This window comes from Salmo trutta, chromosome 6, assembly GCF_901001165.1.
Source record: "Salmo trutta chromosome 6, fSalTru1.1, whole genome shotgun sequence".
NCBI lineage: Eukaryota > Metazoa > Chordata > Actinopteri > Salmoniformes > Salmonidae > Salmo > Salmo trutta.
In genome coordinates, this window is record NC_042962.1 from 47094088 (window position 1) to 47115720 (window position 21633).

At 44.0% G+C, this 21633-nt stretch overlaps 1 protein-coding gene across 1 annotated transcript in view; it reads right to left on the reverse strand.

Annotated features, from left to right (window-relative positions):
• Positions 1–349: 349 nt before the first annotated feature.
• The window catches only part of LOC115196076 (gamma-aminobutyric acid receptor subunit gamma-3), a 44415-nt gene continuing 23131 nt past the window's right edge, over positions 350–21633 (reverse strand). The window contains exons 6-9 of the mRNA XM_029756596.1: positions 9306–9443; positions 6871–7023; positions 3472–3680; positions 350–2108 (exon numbers count right to left, since the gene is read on the reverse strand). Of these exons, the coding sequence (XP_029612456.1) occupies positions 1827–2108; positions 3472–3680; positions 6871–7023; positions 9306–9443 (782 nt within the window). The 3' untranslated portion in view covers positions 350–1826. The remainder of the gene's footprint in view (positions 2109–3471; positions 3681–6870; positions 7024–9305; positions 9444–21633) is intronic.

Consider the following 21633-nt stretch of genomic DNA (forward strand, 5'->3'; position numbering starts at 1 on the left):
TTTCCTTCTGTGTGAATAAAAGGGTCTGTTTTGGATTTCCTTAGCCTACTTCCTAGTAACTGTGATTATTGTACATAATGACTTTTCATTGACTTGCCTCCTTACTTCGAAACAACAGGATGCACAGTGTGAGGTTTGAAGTGGGCTATCAAAACCACATCAGAGACAAAACCATTCCTACATTTTGAAATATATTTATATCTAAATAACTCTAAAGTGTGTAAGAAAGATCACAGTTTGCTAATGATTCAAATGACCTAAATATGAATGCAAGCACCTACATACACGCACCTACACACACACACACATGCTCACATGCGCACACACACACACACACACACTCCAGACCTTAAGCAAAGATAGTTTTATTAATTTAAGCAATACCACAGACTGAATTCTCTAAAAAGCATAGCTGTACATAGAAAGTGGTTCTCTCAGATCTGCTGTAACAAAAGGGTGCGTTCCATCAGACTTAGAAAATAGTGTTTGATTTATTGTAAATACATTATATCAAACTAAGACACTTATAAAGTGCAATATTTGTATTGTTATACAGAGTTGAAAACCACTATTTGTTGTTGGTCTAAGTATGATCTACATTCAACTATGAAAATAGCATGAAAACATCTCTCACATACACGTTCTCTTAAAACATAGAATACAGGGTACTACCATACTTCTAAGTCAAACCACCGCAGAAACAACAGTGTTACTTACAGTACAGTAAATAAAACTATTTTTAACTCCATTAACACACCTTTTACAATTATTTGTGATGTTGTTGTCTGTTTTGGTACAACAGCTACTGTATGATGTAACATGAATTATACATGTTCTTGCTCAAGAAAATAGCAATAGTGTTGCTGGAGAGAAACCATACATTTTTTATTAGTACTGTACTGAATACTAGCACAATATATACAGTACTGTACTGACCCAAATGCTACCCTGGCCCTCAGCCTATGATGTATTGTCGGCCTGCTGTATGGAGATAAATGTATGTCCAGATTCTGTAAATTAATTAAACAACATAATCTACCTCCATACCACTTTAGTTTGAAACCTTACCATACCTTGTCCTCAGACAATTGATTTAATTATCAAATAGTCTATTAATACTTTCTGGAAAACTCTAGATGTTACAAAAGAAAACTTTATTAGATACAGTATTTTACAAAAGTAGTATTTTCATCTTTAAATTACTATGTTATGGTGTGTTGTAAGGTATACTATGCATGTTCTTGTTGTATATCACCCTTGGTAGAAAACATCATTCAAATGTTTATGATATAAATGTCTATTAATCTAAACCAAATCAATGTTATCAATGACCTAATATTTAAGACCCTGTTGATGCCTAAAATAAATCATATTGAGGTTCTATATATTTCAAATGGCTTGCAATGACTATGCAAACTGACTAATTAATACAAAGCAACAATAGAATAATTTCATAGTGCAGTCCACCCTAGCTTTTCATTGTTTTTAATGAACAGTATAGCATGCGTTGAAATGACGTATGTGGAATAACCTACGTAGGAAAAACTCCCAAAGCTTCTAGTCCCCTTATTGCACCTCTGTATAGGTGATGGCCCCTTCCTGAAGAAGGCACTGTGGATGCTTCATTACCTCTTATCTGGCTAGCATCCTGGTGTTAGTGTCTCACAGCTGTCTATTGGCTGGCTACACTAACCCACCAACCAATCAAGTGTCAACGTGCACAAAGCTGCCACTGAGTGACATCTTATGTCTTGTGACATCTCCTCTTCCCATTTGAGTCTTTCCATATTTGTCCAAACGAATTCTATCAAATCCAACTGAAACTGCTAAAGGTAGAGATAAGAGACCCAGTAGACGATGTTGAACAGGAGAAACGACGTAGGGAAGAAGACTCTCGAGTAAGCGTCCAGCTCCTTAATGTCGACATGGATGCGTCCTTTCCTCCACCCTCCCCCCTTGCACTCCTCGTAACAGCAGAAGAAGCTCTGGCAGTCCTTCCCGTCCAGACACTCGTACACGTCCTCATAGTCCTGCCAGTATGAGTAGTTGTTGTTCAACGGAACCACGGTCGTGGGGGACCTGGGCCCCATGTCTAGCATCGAGTAGGTCTGTGGGAGGGGACAGAGGAAGGCCATCTCCTTAGATGCGTAAGCGATAAAGGGAGAGAAAGAGAGGGAGTGTGAGAGAGGGTGAGAGAGTGAGGGTGGGGGGGCAAGAAATGTGATGAGGGGACAGAGGAAGGAAGGCCTCATAATTAGATACTGAGAGGGAGAGAGTGAGGCAACAGGGAGGGGGTGGGGGGACAACAAAAGCCAGACAGGAGACAAGAAATACATGTGGGCAAACAAGGGAGAAAGACAGATGGAAAGATGAAAAGAGACAGACAGAAAGAGATGAAGAGAGAAAGAGATCTGATGCGTTGTGAGTGGAGCTGTGCTGTCATGCATTAAAGCTCCGCAGCGGGCCGTGTCCTCCCACACCCAGCAGGACGCTGTCATAGCCCAGGCCGGCAATGAGATAGAACCCCTCGGCTTAGTGTTCTACCGAAGCTGGGACTCACTCACTGGCTCGACAGCACTACACGACTTGACGTGAAGACATGACACGCTATGACACGGCATTTACCAAGTACACTGTGTGACCGGTCGGCAGTGCAAGTGGATGGATATATGAAGGATGGTGGATGGACCAGATCTCAATCCTCACTGGGGGGGGGGCATCCCAATTTGCTACCATGCAGGTCAGAGCCACTGACTGTAATACTATCACAGCCCATGCACAGTGTGACTGATGCAAGAGGATGGAGATATGAAGGATGGACTAGACCTCCACCCACTGAGACCATAATCGCTACCCTGGCTAGAACTATTGACTGTGACAACACAAACAACCTCGGTTCATGTCTGTAACAGCATTACACTGCATTGAGAAAAGTTACACCATTTCGTAATACGGAGGAAAGGTACACCATTACATCGTACGGAGGAAAGGTACACCATTACATCGTACGGAGGAAAGGTGCACCGTTACATCGTACGGAGGAAAGGTACACCGTTACATCGTACGGAGGAAAGGTGCACCGTTACATCGTACGGAGGAAAGGTGCACCGTTACATCGTACGGAGGAAAGGTGCACCGTTACATCGTACGGAGGAAAGGTGCACCGTTACATCGTACGGAGGAAAGGTGCACCGTTACATCGTACGGAGGAAAGGTGCACCGTTACATCGTACGGAGGAAAGGTGCACCGTTACATCGTACGGAGGAAAGGTACACCGTTACATCGTACGGAGGAAAGGTACACCGTTACATCGTACGGAGGAAAGGTGCACCATTACATCGTACGGAGGAAAGGTACACCATTACATTGTACGGAGGAAAGGTGCACCATTACATCGTACGGAGGAAAGGTGCACCATTACATCGTACGGAGGAAAGGTACACCATTACATCGTACGGAGGAAAGCTCACCAGTCTCTGCGTCTTGTTTGTCTTGTTGTAGCGGGGCTTCTGCGCCCTGTAGGCGTAGTAGTTTTGGATGGCGTACTCCATCATGGCCGCAAAGACGAACAAGAAGCACACAGTGACAAAGAGATCCATAGCTGTCACATAGGAGACTCTGGGTAGGGACGTCCTGGCCACTGTACTAAGGGTGGTCATTGTCAACACTGTGGTGATACCTGAAAGGACAAAGTCAGCGTCATAACACAGATTTTTCACCTAGTCGGCTCAGGGAATCAAACCAGCAACCTTTCGGTTACTGGCCCAACGCTCTTAACCTCTAGGCTACCTGCCACCCCGTACTAACTGTTTGATACCTCTCTTGGCAAAACGGCGGCAATAGTTTTCTCTGCCAATAGTCTGAATATATTTTGCAAATATGTTTTTGCAAATATGTATTTTGCAAATATGTTTTTTTAATTACCGACGGTAGTTTGTGTCTCTATGTAGTTTTAACTTTTGAAATAAATGGACGTTTACATTAATACATTGTCAGTGCTTAAATATACTGAACAAAAATATGAACACAACATGCAACAATTTCAAAGATTTTACTGAGTTACAGTTCATATGAGGAAATCAGTCAATTGAAATAAATTCATTAGGCCCTAATCTATGGATTAAGCATGACTCGGCAGGGGTGCAGCCATAGGTGGGCCTGGGAGAGCATAGGCCCACACAATTGGCAGCCAGGCCCACCCACTGGGGAGCCAGGCACAGCCAATCAGAATGAGCTTTTCCCCACAGAAGGGTTTTATTACAGACAGAAATACTCCTCAGCACCACCCCTCAGAGGATCCCGTAGGTGAAGAAGTCGGATGTGGAGGTCCTAGACTGGCGTGGTTACACGTGGTCTGCGGTTGTGAGGCCGGTTGGACGTACTGCCAAATTCTCTAAAACGACGTTGGAGGTGGCTTATGGTAGAGAAATTAACATTCAATTCTCTGGCAACAGCTCTGGTGGACATGCCTGCAGTCAGCATGCTAATTGCAATCTCCCTCAAAACTTGAGACATATGTGCACATTTAAAAGTGGCCTTTTGTTCTCCCCAGCACAAGGTGCACCTGTGTAATGATCATGCTGTTTAATCAGCTTCTTGATATGCCACACCTTTCAGGTGGATGGATTATCTTGGCAAAGGAGAAATGCTCACTAACAGGGAAATAAGCTTTTTGTGCTTATGGAACATTTCTGGGATCTTTTATTTCAGCTCATGAAACATGGGACCAACCCTTTACATTTTGCATTTATATTTTTGCTCTGGTGTATATTGAAAAGTGAGCTGAATGTACCAGCTGAGATTTTGCATGTATAGAGCCTTTGATATAAAATTCTGGGTGTGACCCGCACACACACTCATATGCACACACACACACCCTATATACAGTACACACACACACACACTATATACAGTACACTCACACACACACACACACACACACACACACACACACACACACACACACACACACACACACACACACACACACACACACACACACACACACACACAGTCTCTCTCTCGCTCTTTTATGCACATCACCAGGAACCTCTCATTTGATGACTGAATGTTGTGCTGTTTTCAAGCAGTTACCATGGAGACAAGAAGGCCCATCTATTTTGAGCTGATATTTCATACTCAATCCCCCCTTCCTTCCTTCCTTCAGACTCTGCTGGCCACGGTGATTACCTTCACCTATTCCCCTTACCTTCTATACATACTTTGGCACTTAGGTCCTTCATAACTTTGGTACTTAGGTCCTTCATAACTTTCAAACAGGCAAGGTGTAAGAGCAACTTTAACTGGTTCCTCCAAATAAAATGGCAGAAATGTAATAAATGAGAAAAAGGTATCGTTGTAAAAACACAAAATAGAACAGAAAATAAAATAGATACAAATAATGCATGTAGAAAGATGTCAGTACACCTACACTACATTAGGGACAAAAAGACCCATAGATGTCATATGAACAGATACAACACATAGAAAATAATACAGATACAAAGAACATTGTACAAAGATATCAGTCTACAGTGCTGTCGTGACTCAGAGAGAGAGAAAGAGAAAGAAAGAAAGACAGAGAGAGAGAGAGAGAGAGAGAAAAGAAAGTGACAAAAAAGTGGGAGAGGTCACACTATATGAGTCACTGAACTGAGCATCCCTGTCCCTTACTTCCTGTCAGGTATAGCCTGATTGTCATTACCATCTGTGGTGGCCCTTGTGAACCTGACTCTTTGGGAATGCCACCCACTACACCCTGTCACTGCCCCCCAACCACACTACACTCTCAGGGGGCACCTGCATGTCAGCACCTGCCTCCTCCTTAGCCCCCTACCACCACCACCACCACCACCACATCTCCTGCTCTTTGCAGTCAAAGCCCATTTTCCTTATCACTCCTCTTTCCTTTCAACCCGCTATTGATCAGCAGGAAGGCCCGGAAAAATCCACGCTGCGCTTTCATGCCCCAGAATAGACACTAAATAATGTATTTTATCAAGGAGAATGGGATATTTATCTTTACTCCTACAGTCAGCATCCTTACCTGTTAGCTAGGGGAAAGACAAACATGTTTCCAGGCTTATCTTTGTACTGTGTCGTAACAGGTGTCAAGGCTGTCGAGGGAGACTACTCGATGTGATTGTGGTGGTTCAAGGATGGTTTGGTGATGAAACGGACTCGTTAATACACTTTAAGCTTTGACTTGTTTATCCACCATTGCAAATGTGCTTGTGTTGTCACTTAAAGGCCACGTATAATGCTAATACTGTAATTTGGACTAAATGTGATATATTTGATCTTGAAGAAAGAAAATGACCTGGTCAAGGTCCACTACAAGAGCTGCCTGGAGGAATTGAATCATACTTACCGCAAAGTTCAACTCAAACTCCAAATCACCTTCAACAACATAATCCAGACGAATGTACATGCACTAATGGAAAGCATGCTTCGGGGGGAAAAATCATGAATGAATTACAAATGTTAACAAAAAGGTCATTGTTGAGCCTTGATAAATTACAAGCACATCGCATAAACAAAATAAAACGGTACAAGAATCTTGAAAGCAGAACATAACATTGCATAAACACATGCAGATTGTTCTCTAGCCTAAACAATAAAATATAGATTTTCATGCAATCTTCCATTGTGGTACCAAGAGTTGGTAACCATCTTTTCAACAAACCAGCTAGACTCAGATGTATTTTTTTCCTTTCAGAATAACACATGCAGAGGTAGTCATTTCTGAACACACAGTACACTACATGAACACTGGTGGAACAGGTTAGATTGAACCCTTGGGTTTCCTTCATCTACTTATTATAATATCAGTGTATATCCTGCCAAATGGTATTCTTCAGATCAGGTACCTAGCGCTGTTCTGGCGGGTGCGGCATCGCTATTGATCCAGAAGGAGACCCAGGAGAGCACCACGGTGAGGATACAGGGGATGTAGGTCTGGATGGTGAAATAACCCATTCTCCTGCTCAGGTCAAAGTACACTGTCATGACCACATAATCACCTGGGAGAGGGGGGGGGGGGGGGGGGGGGGGGGGGGGGCGAGAGGGAGGGGGGGATAAAGAGGGGGGGTGTATATGAAGTGAGGGGCGAGGAGGGGGAGGGAGCGAGGTAAGGAGGAAGAGAGGGAGGGAGGGAGAAAGAGAAGAGATTGAGGGAGAATCAGAGCGTCAGGTGGAACAAGAACAAGCCAGCGTGGGGAGGGGGGGGGGAGACAGAGAGAGATTGAGGGAGAATCAGAGCGTCAGGTGGAACAAGAACAAGCCAGCATGGGGAGTGAGGGATGGAGGGAGGGAAAGTAAGAGAGAGAGAGAGATAATCATGAGAGCTGGCATCAGGGGGAACCACAGAACAAGGCACCATACACAATGCTTCAGGGAGTCCACTTTGGTGGGTTTTGAAGAGGGATGCTGTAACAATAAAAAAAAAGGAGGCAGATATAACAGTGGTAGAATCAGAAGTCCCCGATGGCACGGTGGCATGGGAACTGTCCACTCGCCACTGTCCTCATTACCACGCTACAGCACAATACCTATTCATTTCATGCTGGATGAAAAACAAGAAGAAGAAATTTAACGCTTTGTTTCCAGAGTTTGTTGAGATGTAAATTAATGACATGCTATTTTTAGCTGCAGGAGCAAGCTAGCTAATCATCATGCAGCATGATGCAAGCTGGGAGTCAGGAAAAAGTGAAAACAAGATAAGAAACGTCTAATTTCCTTGAACAGAACTGAAGGAAGATCTGTGGAAGAACTCTGGCTTTCATGAGTTCTCCACTCAGAACTTGGACTTGTATCACAGTGCACCATATGTAGAACATAATCATTTATAGGATCACCTGAGTTTAAGACTTTATTTTCAAAATGGAGATGAAATCATCGTTCTCCAAAACAAATAAAGTACAGCATGAACAATGTCAACTATGAAATTTGAGAATAGGGTCAGTATGGGTTAATTACAGCTTGAGGATTCATACATGAGATCAATTTATCAGCCCCTTGAAACGCTGCTACATTATCGTCAATGCTCTCATGAATGCGTTACAAATGTATTACAAAGTAATCACAGCAAGCACCACTCATGAGTTTAATTAGATACCTGTTTGTAAAACACAACCTTAGTCGCAAGGAATGATTGTTGTAAATAAATAGATGTAGATTTCAGTATTAAAACCAAACCACATCCTGGGCCGCTGAAAATCATTTAAGTGAATAATTAAATATTTTGAATCTTTAATCCAGATGGTTTGTGTAAAAATATGTTTGCCTTTATACCGGAGGGGACTACTGATGAGCTTCAAGCTATCTACAGAGAAACAATATGTTAAATGTCACAATGAATTATGAAGACAGGTAAATGCACTTTCATTGTGCCCTTTTTTATTACACGGTGAATGATAAAGACAACGTCTACTCACTGAGCACTACTCTTAAGTCTACTACCAAAGTACTGCTCCTAAGTCTACTACCAAAGTACTACCCCTAAGTCTACTACCAAAGTACTACTCCTAAGTCTACTACCACAGTACTACTCCTAAGTCTACTACCACAGTACTACTCTTACGTCTACTACCAAAGTACTACTCCTAAGTCTACTACCACAGTACTACTCCTAAGTCTACTACCACAGTACTACACTTACATCTACTACTAAAGTACTACCCCTAAGTCTACTACCACAGTACTACTCCTAAGTCTACTACCACAGTACTACCAAAGTACTACTCCTAAATCCACTACCAAATTACTACTTCTAAGTCTACTACCCGAGTACTACTCCTAAGTGCAATTTCAACCTGTTTTCTGCCCTGCCAAATGCTGTCTTTGTCATTTCCATGGTACTATAATACTACATATCTTGACAATCTTCCAAGAGAAGGCATTGTCTTTGCTCTCTGGCAATATCTTGCAAAACTGGCAAAGCAATTGTCTTTGCAATAGAATAGCTTACAAAGACTGGAAAAGCAATTGACTTAAGCCAGAGTGGTGGCACCAGACCTCAAGACACCAGCTGGTAATGCCTGCTGTCCCCCGCTGCTAATAGACAGGAGAATATGACCGATAATTTAGAGTAAATGTAGACCATTTGATTAAAAAACAGCTAAAAATAACACTTTGTCCTTTTTCCTTGGAATTTTTACGAGTCAGTATCTAATAATTCAGAGAGAAATTGGATGGAAAACACAAGAGCCAATGAAGGGCTGTGATGAGGATTGATTTTATTGATTGTGAAAAACAGAAAGTCAGCTGTTTGGGTATTAAATGTACGATAACTAATTTACTGTACCTGCTGTTGTTTTTAGGACGTCTGTGGTATTCCGCAGGCCCATGAAGTCAAACTGGTAGAGGCGCCAGTACTTCTGGTCGGAGGTTTCGATGGAGTTCCTTTTCCATCTATAAATCATTTCATCCTTGGGGTAACCATCTGTAAGTCAAGTAAATACACAGTGACCCTGTGTATTTACGCTTCAATCTGACCAATACATGTTTTATTGTTTGATGGGTCTTACTGGACATATTCCTATGTATGTATTATAAAACCTACTAATTGCATACTGTTAAATATACCTAAATATGGGAACAGCACACACACACACACATAAGCACACGGACACACAGTATAGAGTAGAGCACCATTAGACCGTTAAAAAGTAAAAAACAGGGCCATAGTAAAGTAGTGTAAGAGCAGATGAAAAGGGGCACAACAGAGTGTAATAGGATACTTTGAGTTACTGTGAGAGAGCATTGTGTTGATGCTAGAGTTGACCTTCACTTTTCACAGAAGTGTGTGTGTGCCTGTGAAATCTAATTTGAAAGCCATGCAATGGAAATGAATCACTTCATTGTGCTCTGATGATTTCAAGCAGGTGAACTGTATCCCATTAACATGTTATTATGAGGTGTGTCTCTCACACACACACACAAAGCGACAATGTTATTCACACTAGCACAAGCTACAACAAAGGAAAGCTGGTGAGATGATGTGGAGTGTGCTGAGTGTATGTCAATATCTTAGAAACTATTATGCCGTGAAAGTACAATGGAATAACGAGAAGGCAGAAAGGTACGTTTAGGCTAGGGCTCAGCTGCTAGTTGGATATCAGGGTTTGGCTCTAAAGTTGGCACTTCCTCCTAAAGGCGTGGTGTCCAGGGCATCCAGGCCAATGAGAGAGGGGGCTGCAGCTTCGTGGCCCTGCAGCTGATCTACAAGGCGGCAGTACACTTGACCATCAGGCGTCCGCGTCCTGTAAGAGACAGGTCCAGTGGCTTCTTCCACAACTGCAAGGACCGACATAGGGCCTCCAGAGTAGTTCCTCATGCACATCGACTCGTCAGGTAGAAAATGCCTTAAATGATCACGGCCCCTGTCCGCATCACCCTCCTGCCTTAGACGCATGTCACTTGCCATGTCCGGGTGCAGCCGATCTAAAGCAGTTGTCAATCGCTTGTTCATTAACAGCTCGGCTTGACTCTTCCCAGTAGAGGCCATCGTAACATGTTGAGACAGCAGGAACCTTGACAGTCAGGCCTGCCAGTCACCCACCGAGATCATAGACAGAGCCTCCTTGGTTGTCTGATCCATGTGTTCAGCTTGGCCATTGGAGGACGGATGTTATGGGGCTGTGGTGACATGTCTGATTCAGTTCCGCCCAGCGAACCCCTTAAACTCCGCAGAAGTGAAGGCAGCTCCATTATCTGACACCAGGAACGTCACACAACCCATGAATGGCAAACAGCAAATGGAGGGTGCTTATTACAGCACCAGAGGGCATCAAGATGACCATGGCTACTTCCATGCACTTTGAAAGGGAATCTACCATGACGAGAAAAGTCTTTCCTTTGAATAGCCCAGAAAAGTCTATACGAAGACAACAATTTCTGTGTTGTCCACTCCCATGGGTGCAAGGCAGCCTTGGGTGAGCATGGTGTGACTCCTGACAGGTGACACAGCTGCGCACCACAGCCTAAATTCCCAGGCCACCACACATAGCTCTGTGCCAGTGCCTTCATCCTCACTATTCCAGGATGCATATCATGCATCATGGAAAGGACCCCCTCCCTCGTCAGGCCAGGTACCACAACCCGACTGCCCCACAACACACAATTCTTGTGAACCGACAGCTCGTTCCGACGATAACATTAAAGCCCAAACTCTCTGCCAGGAACTTCAGAGGCCCATCCATGCAGCACCCAGCGAAGAACTCGGGACAGGACAGGATCCTTGAAGGTCAGTGCGGCTATCCTAGAAGCATGGAGAAGGGCATTAGGCACCATTTCCAACAGCATCACTTCCCAGTGAGGTGGTGGCTCAGACAAAGGGGTAGTGAGTGGCAGGCAACTCAGGGCATCTGCATTAACCAACTGCTTCCCTGCTCATAACTATGGGGTCCCAGTATTAGGCTCCATCTGACCATGCAAGTGAAAATAATTTTGTGGCATGGGCTTCATATGATGAAGCACGCCCAGCAAGGGCTTGTGGTTGGTGTAGACCACAAAATGGCGACCTCACAAATACTGATGGAACTTCTTGACAGCGAAAATGTTCGCCAGGGCCTATTTATCCGGCTGTGCAGAGTACTGTTCAGTGACAGTTAGGGTCCTAGATGCGTAGCACACAGGTGCCTCCCGACCATCAGATTCCACATGACTAAACAAGGCACCGAGCCCATATGGAGACGCATCACAGACCAGTAACAGGGGTTTTCTATCATCATAGTGGGCTAGCAGCCCATCTGCTTGCAGCAGCTGCTTAGCCTCTTTATAGACTTCTTCATGAGTGTCGTTCCCACTCCAGGGAGCGGCCGGGTCCAGTAGGCAATGCCAGGGCTGTAGCTTTATCAAGCAGGAAGCAGTTGTAAAAGCTGAGAAGCCTCAGAAACGACTGGAGCTCAGACTTGTTCTGGGAAGAAGGCCTTTATGGCCTTTACCTTATCCTGGGTTGGTCGCACGCCATCCCTGTCAATGTGGAACCTCCGGAACTCAACACTGGGGCAGCAAAAATTGACTTCTCCCTTTCAGGCTGTGGCCTCCCATGGGTACTATAGACAACATACTTCTCAGGGTCTGGGTGAGAGTTTACCAAGTGTGTCTGTTGAGCGGGCCTAGCGGGCATGGCTGAGCTGCCTGAGGCCTGGGACTGGGACCTTTGTCAAACAAAGTCGAGCTATATGTCCCCTCCATTTACAGTAGTGACAGGTTGCAACACTAAACCTACAGCTGTTGGAATTATGGGCACCTCCACATCTGAAACAGGCTCTGAAGTCCTATCTAGACTCTAGACTCTGACTGCCCCCCCTCCGTGCGCACCGGCCTACTACGTTCAGCGAGATGAATGTCAGGCATAGTTGGAGGACCAGGGGCCTCATTTATAAAACTGTGCGGAGGATTCACGTCAAAAGGTGGCGTACGGACGAAACACAGAAAGTGCTTATGCACAAAAATATTCTGATTTATAACACAGTGCGCACGCACTTCCCACGCCAGTTTCCCTTTATAAATCACAATCAACTCGAAATTTGGCCCACGTGAGCGAACGTCTTGTCCTACCCTTTTAACGCCCATAGTTGCCTACAGATAGTCAGTGAAATGCCCCTAATTAATATTCATCCATACTGACTGCATGACAACAAATCCCGACAGAAAGGTTAAAAAAAGAAATTTCACCCAGTGTGAAACGGAAGTTCTCGTAGGGGAGGTTGAAACAAGAAAAAATATATTGTTTGGTGGACACAGTGTGGGCATTACAAATACCAAAAATGCGTTAGAGTGGCAGCATGTGGCGGACGCTGTGAATGCCGCTGGCTCAGAAGTTCAGACTCTCTCAGAAATAAGACGTTATCCAACATTAAAGTGGAGGCTGAAAGGCGCATTGCCTTACACAGACAAAGTGTTCGTGCTACGGGCGGGGGAAAGGGGACACCGGAGCTCAAGCCCCTTGATGAGCGATGGCCAGTTTTATAGGGGAATCCCTCCAGAGTGGAGTAGTGACGGAGGTAGACATAGACATGCAAGACGCACCGGATGATCCAGGTATGTAATTAGTATTCCCTCGTTTGAAAAGAGTAAACCAAATGGATTCAAGTTGTGTTTAAACATTTATTTACAAACAATTTACATCTATTTTAGTCGCTGCGTGTTCTAGTGGTGTCGGTGCTGCAGCTGAGCAGGAGCTGAGTGTGCCCACCCCCGGCATCTCCACTGCACCTCGTGCGTCACAACCCTCCAGCAGCCGTGTCCTCACAGATGGAATCCTGCAAACGCAAATAGACACCATAGACGCTTTTAACGAGGTTGCCTAGGAGTTGAAGTGGGACAGGCACGGCTTGGTTTCTGCAGGTGCTTCTCTGTAAAGCTGGGCCCACTGCAGCACAGAGATGCAAGAGAACATCTCTTGGTAGTCGGAACCGGCTCATAAGCCACTCATCATCATTGACCAGTAAAATTCGCTCTCCCCGAATTCTTTCATTCGCCAAATCTTCCAACAGTGCCAAAGCAGCCATTGTGCGTCATTACGCATTGTAATTGCATGCCTTTTTATACCCACCCATTTGATTGTCAAAGCTACCCAATTGCGTAACACCTTCAGGTATGGTTTTACCCTGATTGTAACTGACAATGACTGGGCCAAAATCACATAGACAGTTCTGCGCAACGAACATGTGATAACAATACATGAAACTGTGCACTCGTATCTGCCCGACTGAGGCATCGAAAACGGAATCAGTTTAAACGTAATTTGCCTTACTGTTCACCTTATTGTTTATGAAAATAAATTTCACAACATGCAAGTATTGTTTAATAATTACAGATCCAATTAAATATGATTCCCGATTAAACTGTATAACATATTTGAGGGGTTCTTTTTCAAAAACAGATATCTCCGTTTGTATTTATTATCCTAAATCATGTTTTTTGTGTGTTTTTTTTGTGTGCACTCCAGGGAACTCTTCATATATAATACGTGAGATGTAATATTTCAATTTTTTTTACACAATGGTATCAATTTCAAAGCGTTTCTCGAGTTTCATCCTTCTGCCATCGGAGTCGCAGTTTGTCATTTCTCCAGGTTATGTGCGTACGTATGGGTCAAAGTGTCCGTGGAGGACCGCACATTTTCCCGTCAAGTTTGTTTTTTATAAATCCCAAAGTTTCCTTAGAAAGTGGCGTACACCTTCTTTTGTGCCTACTCAACGTTTATAAATGAGGCCCCTGGTCTTTCAGGGTGAAGCAGGCAGGCATTATTTGCAGCAGTCTCAGCTGCCAAGGCTTTTACCTCAGCCACTCTAAATATCAGATTGGGCTCAGCCAATAGACTCATCTAACAATTCTGTCAAGCAGCATCGGCTCCAGCTGATCTCCAAAATGATGGTGCACCGAAAGGCTGCGCAGACCAGCAATGAAACTGGAGATATTCTGATTTGCATTTTGTTTACAATTATGAAAATAAAATCTCTGCACAATTTCTGACGGATCTGGGCTGAAAGGCCGCTTCAAACATGCCACTATGTGATCATAACTCTTTGCAGTGGGCAGGGCCAGAGCAAGTAGAGAACCTAATGTACAATAAACAAAAATATAAACGCAACATGCAACAATTTCAAAGATTTTACGGAGTTACAGTTCATATAAGGAAATTTGTCAACTGAAATAAATTCATTAGGCCCTAATCTATGGATTTCACATGACTGGGAATACAGATACAGATACCTTAAAAAAAGGTAGGGGCGTGGGTCAGAAAACCAGTCAGTATCTGGTGTGACTACCACTTGCCTCATGCAGCGCAACACATCGCCTTCGCATAGAGCTGATCAGGCTGTTGATTGTGGCCTGAGGAATGGTGTCCCACACATCTCCAATGGCTGTGCGAAGTTGCTGGATATTGGCAGGAACTGGAACACGCTGTCATACAGTTCAATCCAGAGCATCCCAAACATGCTCAATGAGTGAAATGTCTGGAGAGTATGCAGGCCATGGAAGAACTGGGACATTTTCAGCTTCCAGGAATTGTGTACATATCATTGCAACATGGGGCCGTGCATCTTCATGCTGAAACATGAGGTGATGGCGGCGGATGAATGGCACTGCAATGGGCCTCAGGATCTCTTCACAGTACCTCTGTGCATTCAAATTGCCATCGATAAAATGCAATTCAGTTTGTTGTCCGTAGCTTATGCCTTCCCATACTATAACCCAACTGCCACCATGGGGCACTCTGTTCACAACGTTGACATCAGCAAACTACACGCTCACACGACAATGTGGTTACACGTGGTCTGTGGTTGTGAGGCCGGTTGGACGTACTGCCAAAACGACGTTGGAGGTGGCTTATGGTAGAGAAATGAACATTACATTCTCTGGCAACAGCTCTCGTGGACATTCTTGCAGTCAGCATGCCAATTGCACACTCCCTCAAAACGTGAGACATCTGTGGCATTGTGCTGTGTGACAAAACTGCACATTTTAGAGTGGCCTTTTATTGTCTCCAGTACAAGGTGCACCTTTGTAATAATGTTGTTTAATCAGATTCTTGCTATGCCACACCTGTCAGGTGGATGGATTAGCTTGGCAAAGGGGAAATGCTTACTAACAGGGATATAAAGAAATGTGTGAACATTTGTTTGGGAGAAATGAGCTGTTTGTGCATATGGAACATTTCTGAGATCTTTTATTTCAGCTCATGAAACATGAAACCAATGCTGAGTTTCTACAGTACATGACCAAAAGTACGTGGACACCTACTCGTCAAACCTCTCATTACAAAATCATTGGCATTAATATGGAGTTGGTCCCCCCTTTGCTGCTATAACAGCCTCCACTCTTCTGGAAAGGCTTTCCACTAAATGTTGGCACATTGCTGCGGGGAATTGCTTCAATTCAGCCACAAGAGCATTAGCGAGGTCGAACACTGATGTTTGGCGATTAGGCCTAGATCGCAGTCAGCGTTAGAATTCGTCCCAAAGGTGTTCGATGGAGTTGAGGTCAGGGCTCTGTGCAGGCCAGTCAAGTTCTTCCACAACGATTTCGACAAACCCTTTCTGTATGGACCTCACTTTGTGCATGGGGGCATTGTCATGCTGAAACAGGAAAGGGCATTCCTCAAACTGTTCTCTTGGCATCAATCAAACCCAGATTCATCCGTCGGAATGCCAGATGGTGAAGCGTGATTAATCACTCCAGAGTCCAATGGTGGCGAGCTTTACACCACTCCAGCCGACACTTGGCATTGTGCATGTTGATCTTGGGCTTGTGTGCAGCTGCTCGGACATGGAAACCCATTTCATGAAGCTCCTGACAAACAGTTCTGGTGCTGAGGTTGCTTCCAGAGGCAGTTTGGAACTCAGTAGTGAGTGTTGCAACCAAAGATTTTTATGCACTACACGCTTCAGCACTCGCCGGTCCCGTTCTGTGAGCTTGTGTGGCCTACTCTTTTGCGGCTGAGCCATTGTTGATCCTAGACTATTCCATTTCACAATAACAGCTCTTACAGTTCTTACAGCAGCTCTAGCAGGGCAGAAATTTGACGAACTGACTTGTTGGAAAGGTGGCATCCTATGACATTGCCATGTTGAAAGTAACAGAGCTCTTCAGTACGGGCCATTCTACTGCCAATGTTTGTCTATGGAGATTGCATGGCTGTGTGCTCAATGTTATACTCCTGTCAGCAACGGGTGTGGCTCAAATATATACTTTGTATATATGATGCATTTTTGTTCAGTGTAGAATACGTCACCGTTCCGCACACACAGAGCAGCACAGTGCAAATATTTTTGTCATTTTCAATGTCATTAGCAACAAAAAAACATTCCAGCCTTTCAACATACTCCTTCCAAGAGCTATGCATTTCATCAATAAACTCCTTAATCTTCCCATAAAAAGCCATGATCACCTCAGAAAAGGAAAATCCACTTTTATTTATCCTTTATTCAGCTAGGCAAGTCAGTTAAGAACAAATTCTTATTTACAATGACGGCCTACCCCGGCCAAACTCTAACCCGGACAACGCTGGGCCAATTATGCACCCCCCTACGAGACTCCCAATTACAGCCGGTTGTGATACAGCCTGGAATCAAACCAGAGTCTGTAGTGACGCCTCTAACACTGACATGCAGTGCCTTAGACCGCTGCGCCACTCGGGAGCCCATTTTATGTTTACTCACGAATCCTCTACAAACATTCTAGTTCGGATCCACCTCGTGTTCAGTACTACAGTGAGGGAAAAAAGTATTTGATCCCCTGCTGATTTTGTACGTTTGCCCACTGACAAAGAAATGATCAGTCTATAATTTTAACGGTAGGTTTATTTGAACAGTGAGAGACAGAATAACAACAAAAAAATCCAGAAAAACACATGTCAAAAATGTTAGAAATTGATTTGCATTTTAATGAGGGAAATAAGTATTTGACCCCCTCTCAATCAGAAAGATTTCTGGCTCCCAGGTGTCTTTTTTACAGGTAACGAGCTGAGATTAGGAGCACACTCTTTAAGGGAGTGCTCCTAATCTCAGTTTGTTACCTGTATAAAAGACACCTGTCCACAGAAGCAATCAATCAATCTGATTCAAACTCTCCACCATGGCCAAGACCAAAGAGCTCTCCAAGGATGTCAGGGACAAGATTGTAGACCTACACAAGACTGGAATGGGCTACAAGACCATCGCCAAGCAGCTTGGTGAGAAGGTGACAACAGTTGGTGCGATTATTTGCAAATGGAAAAAACACAAAAGAACTGTCAATCTCCCTTGGCCTGGGGCTCCATGCAAGATCTCACCTCGTGGAGTTGCAATGATCATGAGAACGGTGAGGAATCAGCACAGAACTACACGGGAGGATCTTGTCAATGATCTCAAGGCAGCTGGGACCATAGTCACCAAGAAAACAATTGGTAACACACTACGCTGTGAAGGACTGAAATCCTGCAGCGCCCACAAGGTCCCCCTGCTCAAGAAAGCACATATACATGCCCGTCTGAAGTTTGCCAATGACCATCTGAATGATTCAGAGGACAACTGGGTGAAAGTGTTGTGGTCAGATGAGACCAAAATGGAGCTCTTTGGCATCAACTCAACTCGCCGTGTTTGGAGGAGGAGGAATGCTGCCTATGACCCCAAGAACACCATCCCCACCGTCAAACACGGAGGTGGAAACATTATGCTTTGGGGGTGTTTTTCTGCTAAGGGGACAGGACAACTTCACCGCATCAAAGGGACGATGGACGGGGCCATGTACCGTCAAATCTTGGGTGAGAACCTCCTTCCCTCAGCCAGGGCATTGAAAATGGGTCATGGATGGGTATTCCAGCATGACAATGACCCAAAACACACGGCCAAGGCAACAAAGGAGTGGGCTCAAGAAGAAGCACATTAAGGTCCTGGAGTGGCCTAGCCAGTCTCCAGACCTTAATCCCATCTGTGGAGGGAGCTGAAGGTTCGAGTTGCCAAACGTCAGCCTCGAAACCTTAATGACTTGGAGAAGATCTGCAAAGAGGAGTGGGACAAAATCCCTCCTGAGATGTGTGCAAACCTGGTGGCCAACTACAAGAAACGTCTGAACTCTGTGATTGCCAACAAGGGTTTTTCCACCAAGTACTAAGTCATGTTTTGCAGAGGGGTCAAATACTTATTTCCCTCATTAAAATGCAAATCAATTTATAACATTTTTGACATGCGTTTTTCTGGATTTTTTGGGTTGTTATTCTGTCTCTCACTGTTCAAATAAACCTACCATTAAAATTATAGACTGATCATTTCTTTGTCAGTGGGCAAATGTACAAAATCAGCAGGGGATCAAATACTTTTTTCCCTCACTGTATGTCCGTGACATAGTGAAAGTACAATCCAATAACGAGGAGGCGGAAAGGCAAGTTTAGGCTATTTACTCCATGGTGCAGGCAATAAACATAAACGCCATGTTGGCAGGTGACTGAACTTTTACACCTATGGGTCAGACACGCTATATATGGGAGTGTCTGTGCACACTCTTTAAAATGCCCACAACAACTATACCCAATACACAATTGAAACCACATACTCTCCCATCTCCATTATGCTAGGTAAAGCTCCGCCTTATCTCAGCTCACTGGTCACGATAACAACACCCACCTGTAGCACACGTTCCAGCAGGTATATCTCACTGATCATCCCCAAAGCCAACACCTCATTTGGCCGCCTTTCCTTCCAGTTTTCTGCTGCCAGTGACTGGAACGAATTGCAAAAATCGCTGAAGTTGGAGACTTTTATTTCCCTCACCAACTTTAAACATCAGCTATCTGAGCAGCTAATCGATAGCTGCAGCTGTACATAGTCCATCTGTAAATTGCCCACCCAATCTACCTACCTCATCCCCATACTGTTTTTATTTACTTTTCTGCTCTTTTGCACACCAGTATCTCTACTTGCATATCATCATATGCTCATTTATCACTCCAGTGTTAATAATGCTAGATTGGTTAATTATTCGCTCCTATGGCCTATTTATTGCCTACCTCCTCATGCCTTTTGCACACACTGTATATAGACTTTCTTTTTTTCTACTGTGTTATTGACTTGTTTATTGCTTAGTCCATGTGTAACTCTATGTTTCTGTCTGTGTCACACTGCTTTGCTTTATCTTGGCCAGGTCGCAGTTGTAAATGAGAACTTGTTCTCAACTAGCCTTCCTGGTTAAATAAAGGTGAAATAAAATAAAATAAAAATGAAGATGATAGGAGAACAGTCAGTGCACAGGTAGGATTGACTCTTCACTGGTCAGTTATTGACATATCCCACTCTGTACTGTAAGGTTACATAGAAACGAGCCTTGGTAGACAGCCCAGCCAAACTCCTCTCTCCTCCTCTGCACAGATAATAGCTCGGGTCAAAGCAAAGAGAATGTAAAAGGGACAGATGTCTATGAATCCTTGTATAGCAGCCTATATCCACTGTGCTCTAGGTTTGGTCGTATATATAAACACTTCAATCGACAGAAATTACTCATCTCTTATGTGGGATTCTCTTTTTTTTCGTTAGATTGAGGCACGATGCACTTCCTCCCAAATTACACAATTACATTGGTTTCCTTACCCTGTAAGCAGTATATGGACAAGGTATGATATCAATCCATGCTTTGGTTTAGTTTCCCTGGCACTGTTTCCTAATGCTAACGTTTTAGCGTTTGTGGCACAAATCCCTTTCAAGTCATGGGACCGATATTAGCATTTTTCGCGACTCATGTTCAAATCATCTACACGTGACTTTGTTGAGCTTCACAATACATTTAAGATACTTTGGGATGATTTGGACGATGTACAAAAAAGTGTTATATCGGTCCCGTGATTTGAATTGGATTTGTGCCACAAATGTTAAAACATGAGCATTTGGAAACAGTGCCAGGAAAGGTAAACCAAAGCATGGATTGCTGTCATTTCTAGGCTGCTTACAGGGTAACTGTAACTTTAACTATCCCTTTAAAGATCTGAAAGGTGAGAAAGTCCACTTTGATTAACTAATAAAAGGTGCAGTGAAATCAGTGAAGGCTACTGAGGGGAGGACTGCTCATAATAATGGCTGGAACAGCATGAATGGCATCAAAGACATAGAAACCATGTGTTTTGATACCATTCCACTCATTCTGCTCCAGCCATTACCACGAGCCTGTCCTCCCCAATTAAGATGCCACCAAACTCCTGTGAGTGAAATGTGTTGTTTTACAGGTTCAGCCATAGCAGTACAGTGCCCTTAGAACAAATGATGTGCTTTGCTCAAGGACACATCGGCAGATCGTTCACTTTGTCGGCTCGGGTATTCAAACCAGCAACTTTCGATTGCTGGCCCAACGCTCTAACCGCTAGGCTACCTGCAGTCATTATCGCCATGGGAACACAGCACGCCACATGTCCAATGTTCTTTTCCCTGGGGTAAGTGAAAATATCCAACAGCGAGGATGTGTCTGTTGGCTCTGTTGCGCCAGTGGGTGGGTGGTGTGGAGGAATGGATTGAGTTTTCCCGTTTTGCTTAAGTTAACTCTTCAGACCCCCTGTTTCCAGGACAGAGATTAAGCCTATTTTCTATTGAGCATGCTTTTTAACCCAGGACTACGCTCCATCTGTGTCTGGGCAATCAGACCAAGATGTTTACTTACAACAACAAAAAAACATTCAAACCATAATAATATGATAGGACTATTTTCCGAAGGTGACACTTGAGGATGACTTACTGTATGGATGTACATTGGCTGTGGGTGGAGAAGCAGTGGTGTTGCATTGGAAGGGTGGGGAAATGGAGGGGGCATACCTACACGGGGGGGCGGGTGATTTATTGTAGACTGAATAGAAGTAAGATCAAGGTCTTTATCTGGGAAACAGCTGGAAATCCATTAGCTCCAGCGTGCATGGCTTTCACATCCTGTTCCCACCAACCCTTAATAAGGGTAGAAATTCAGTGTTCTATTTCACTTAACAATAATGCTCTATGTTCCCTTGCCATTCTGCCTGAACTGAATTTTGTCCCATTTTATTGCAGGTGACGTGCTGTTGTTGTGTTGTTAATGGACGGCCCAGAAAGCCTGGTTTTCAATGTGGCTTTAAAGAACGGTATAGAGGTACAGAGTAGCTTTGCATCAAGCTTTCACATTGGTGACTC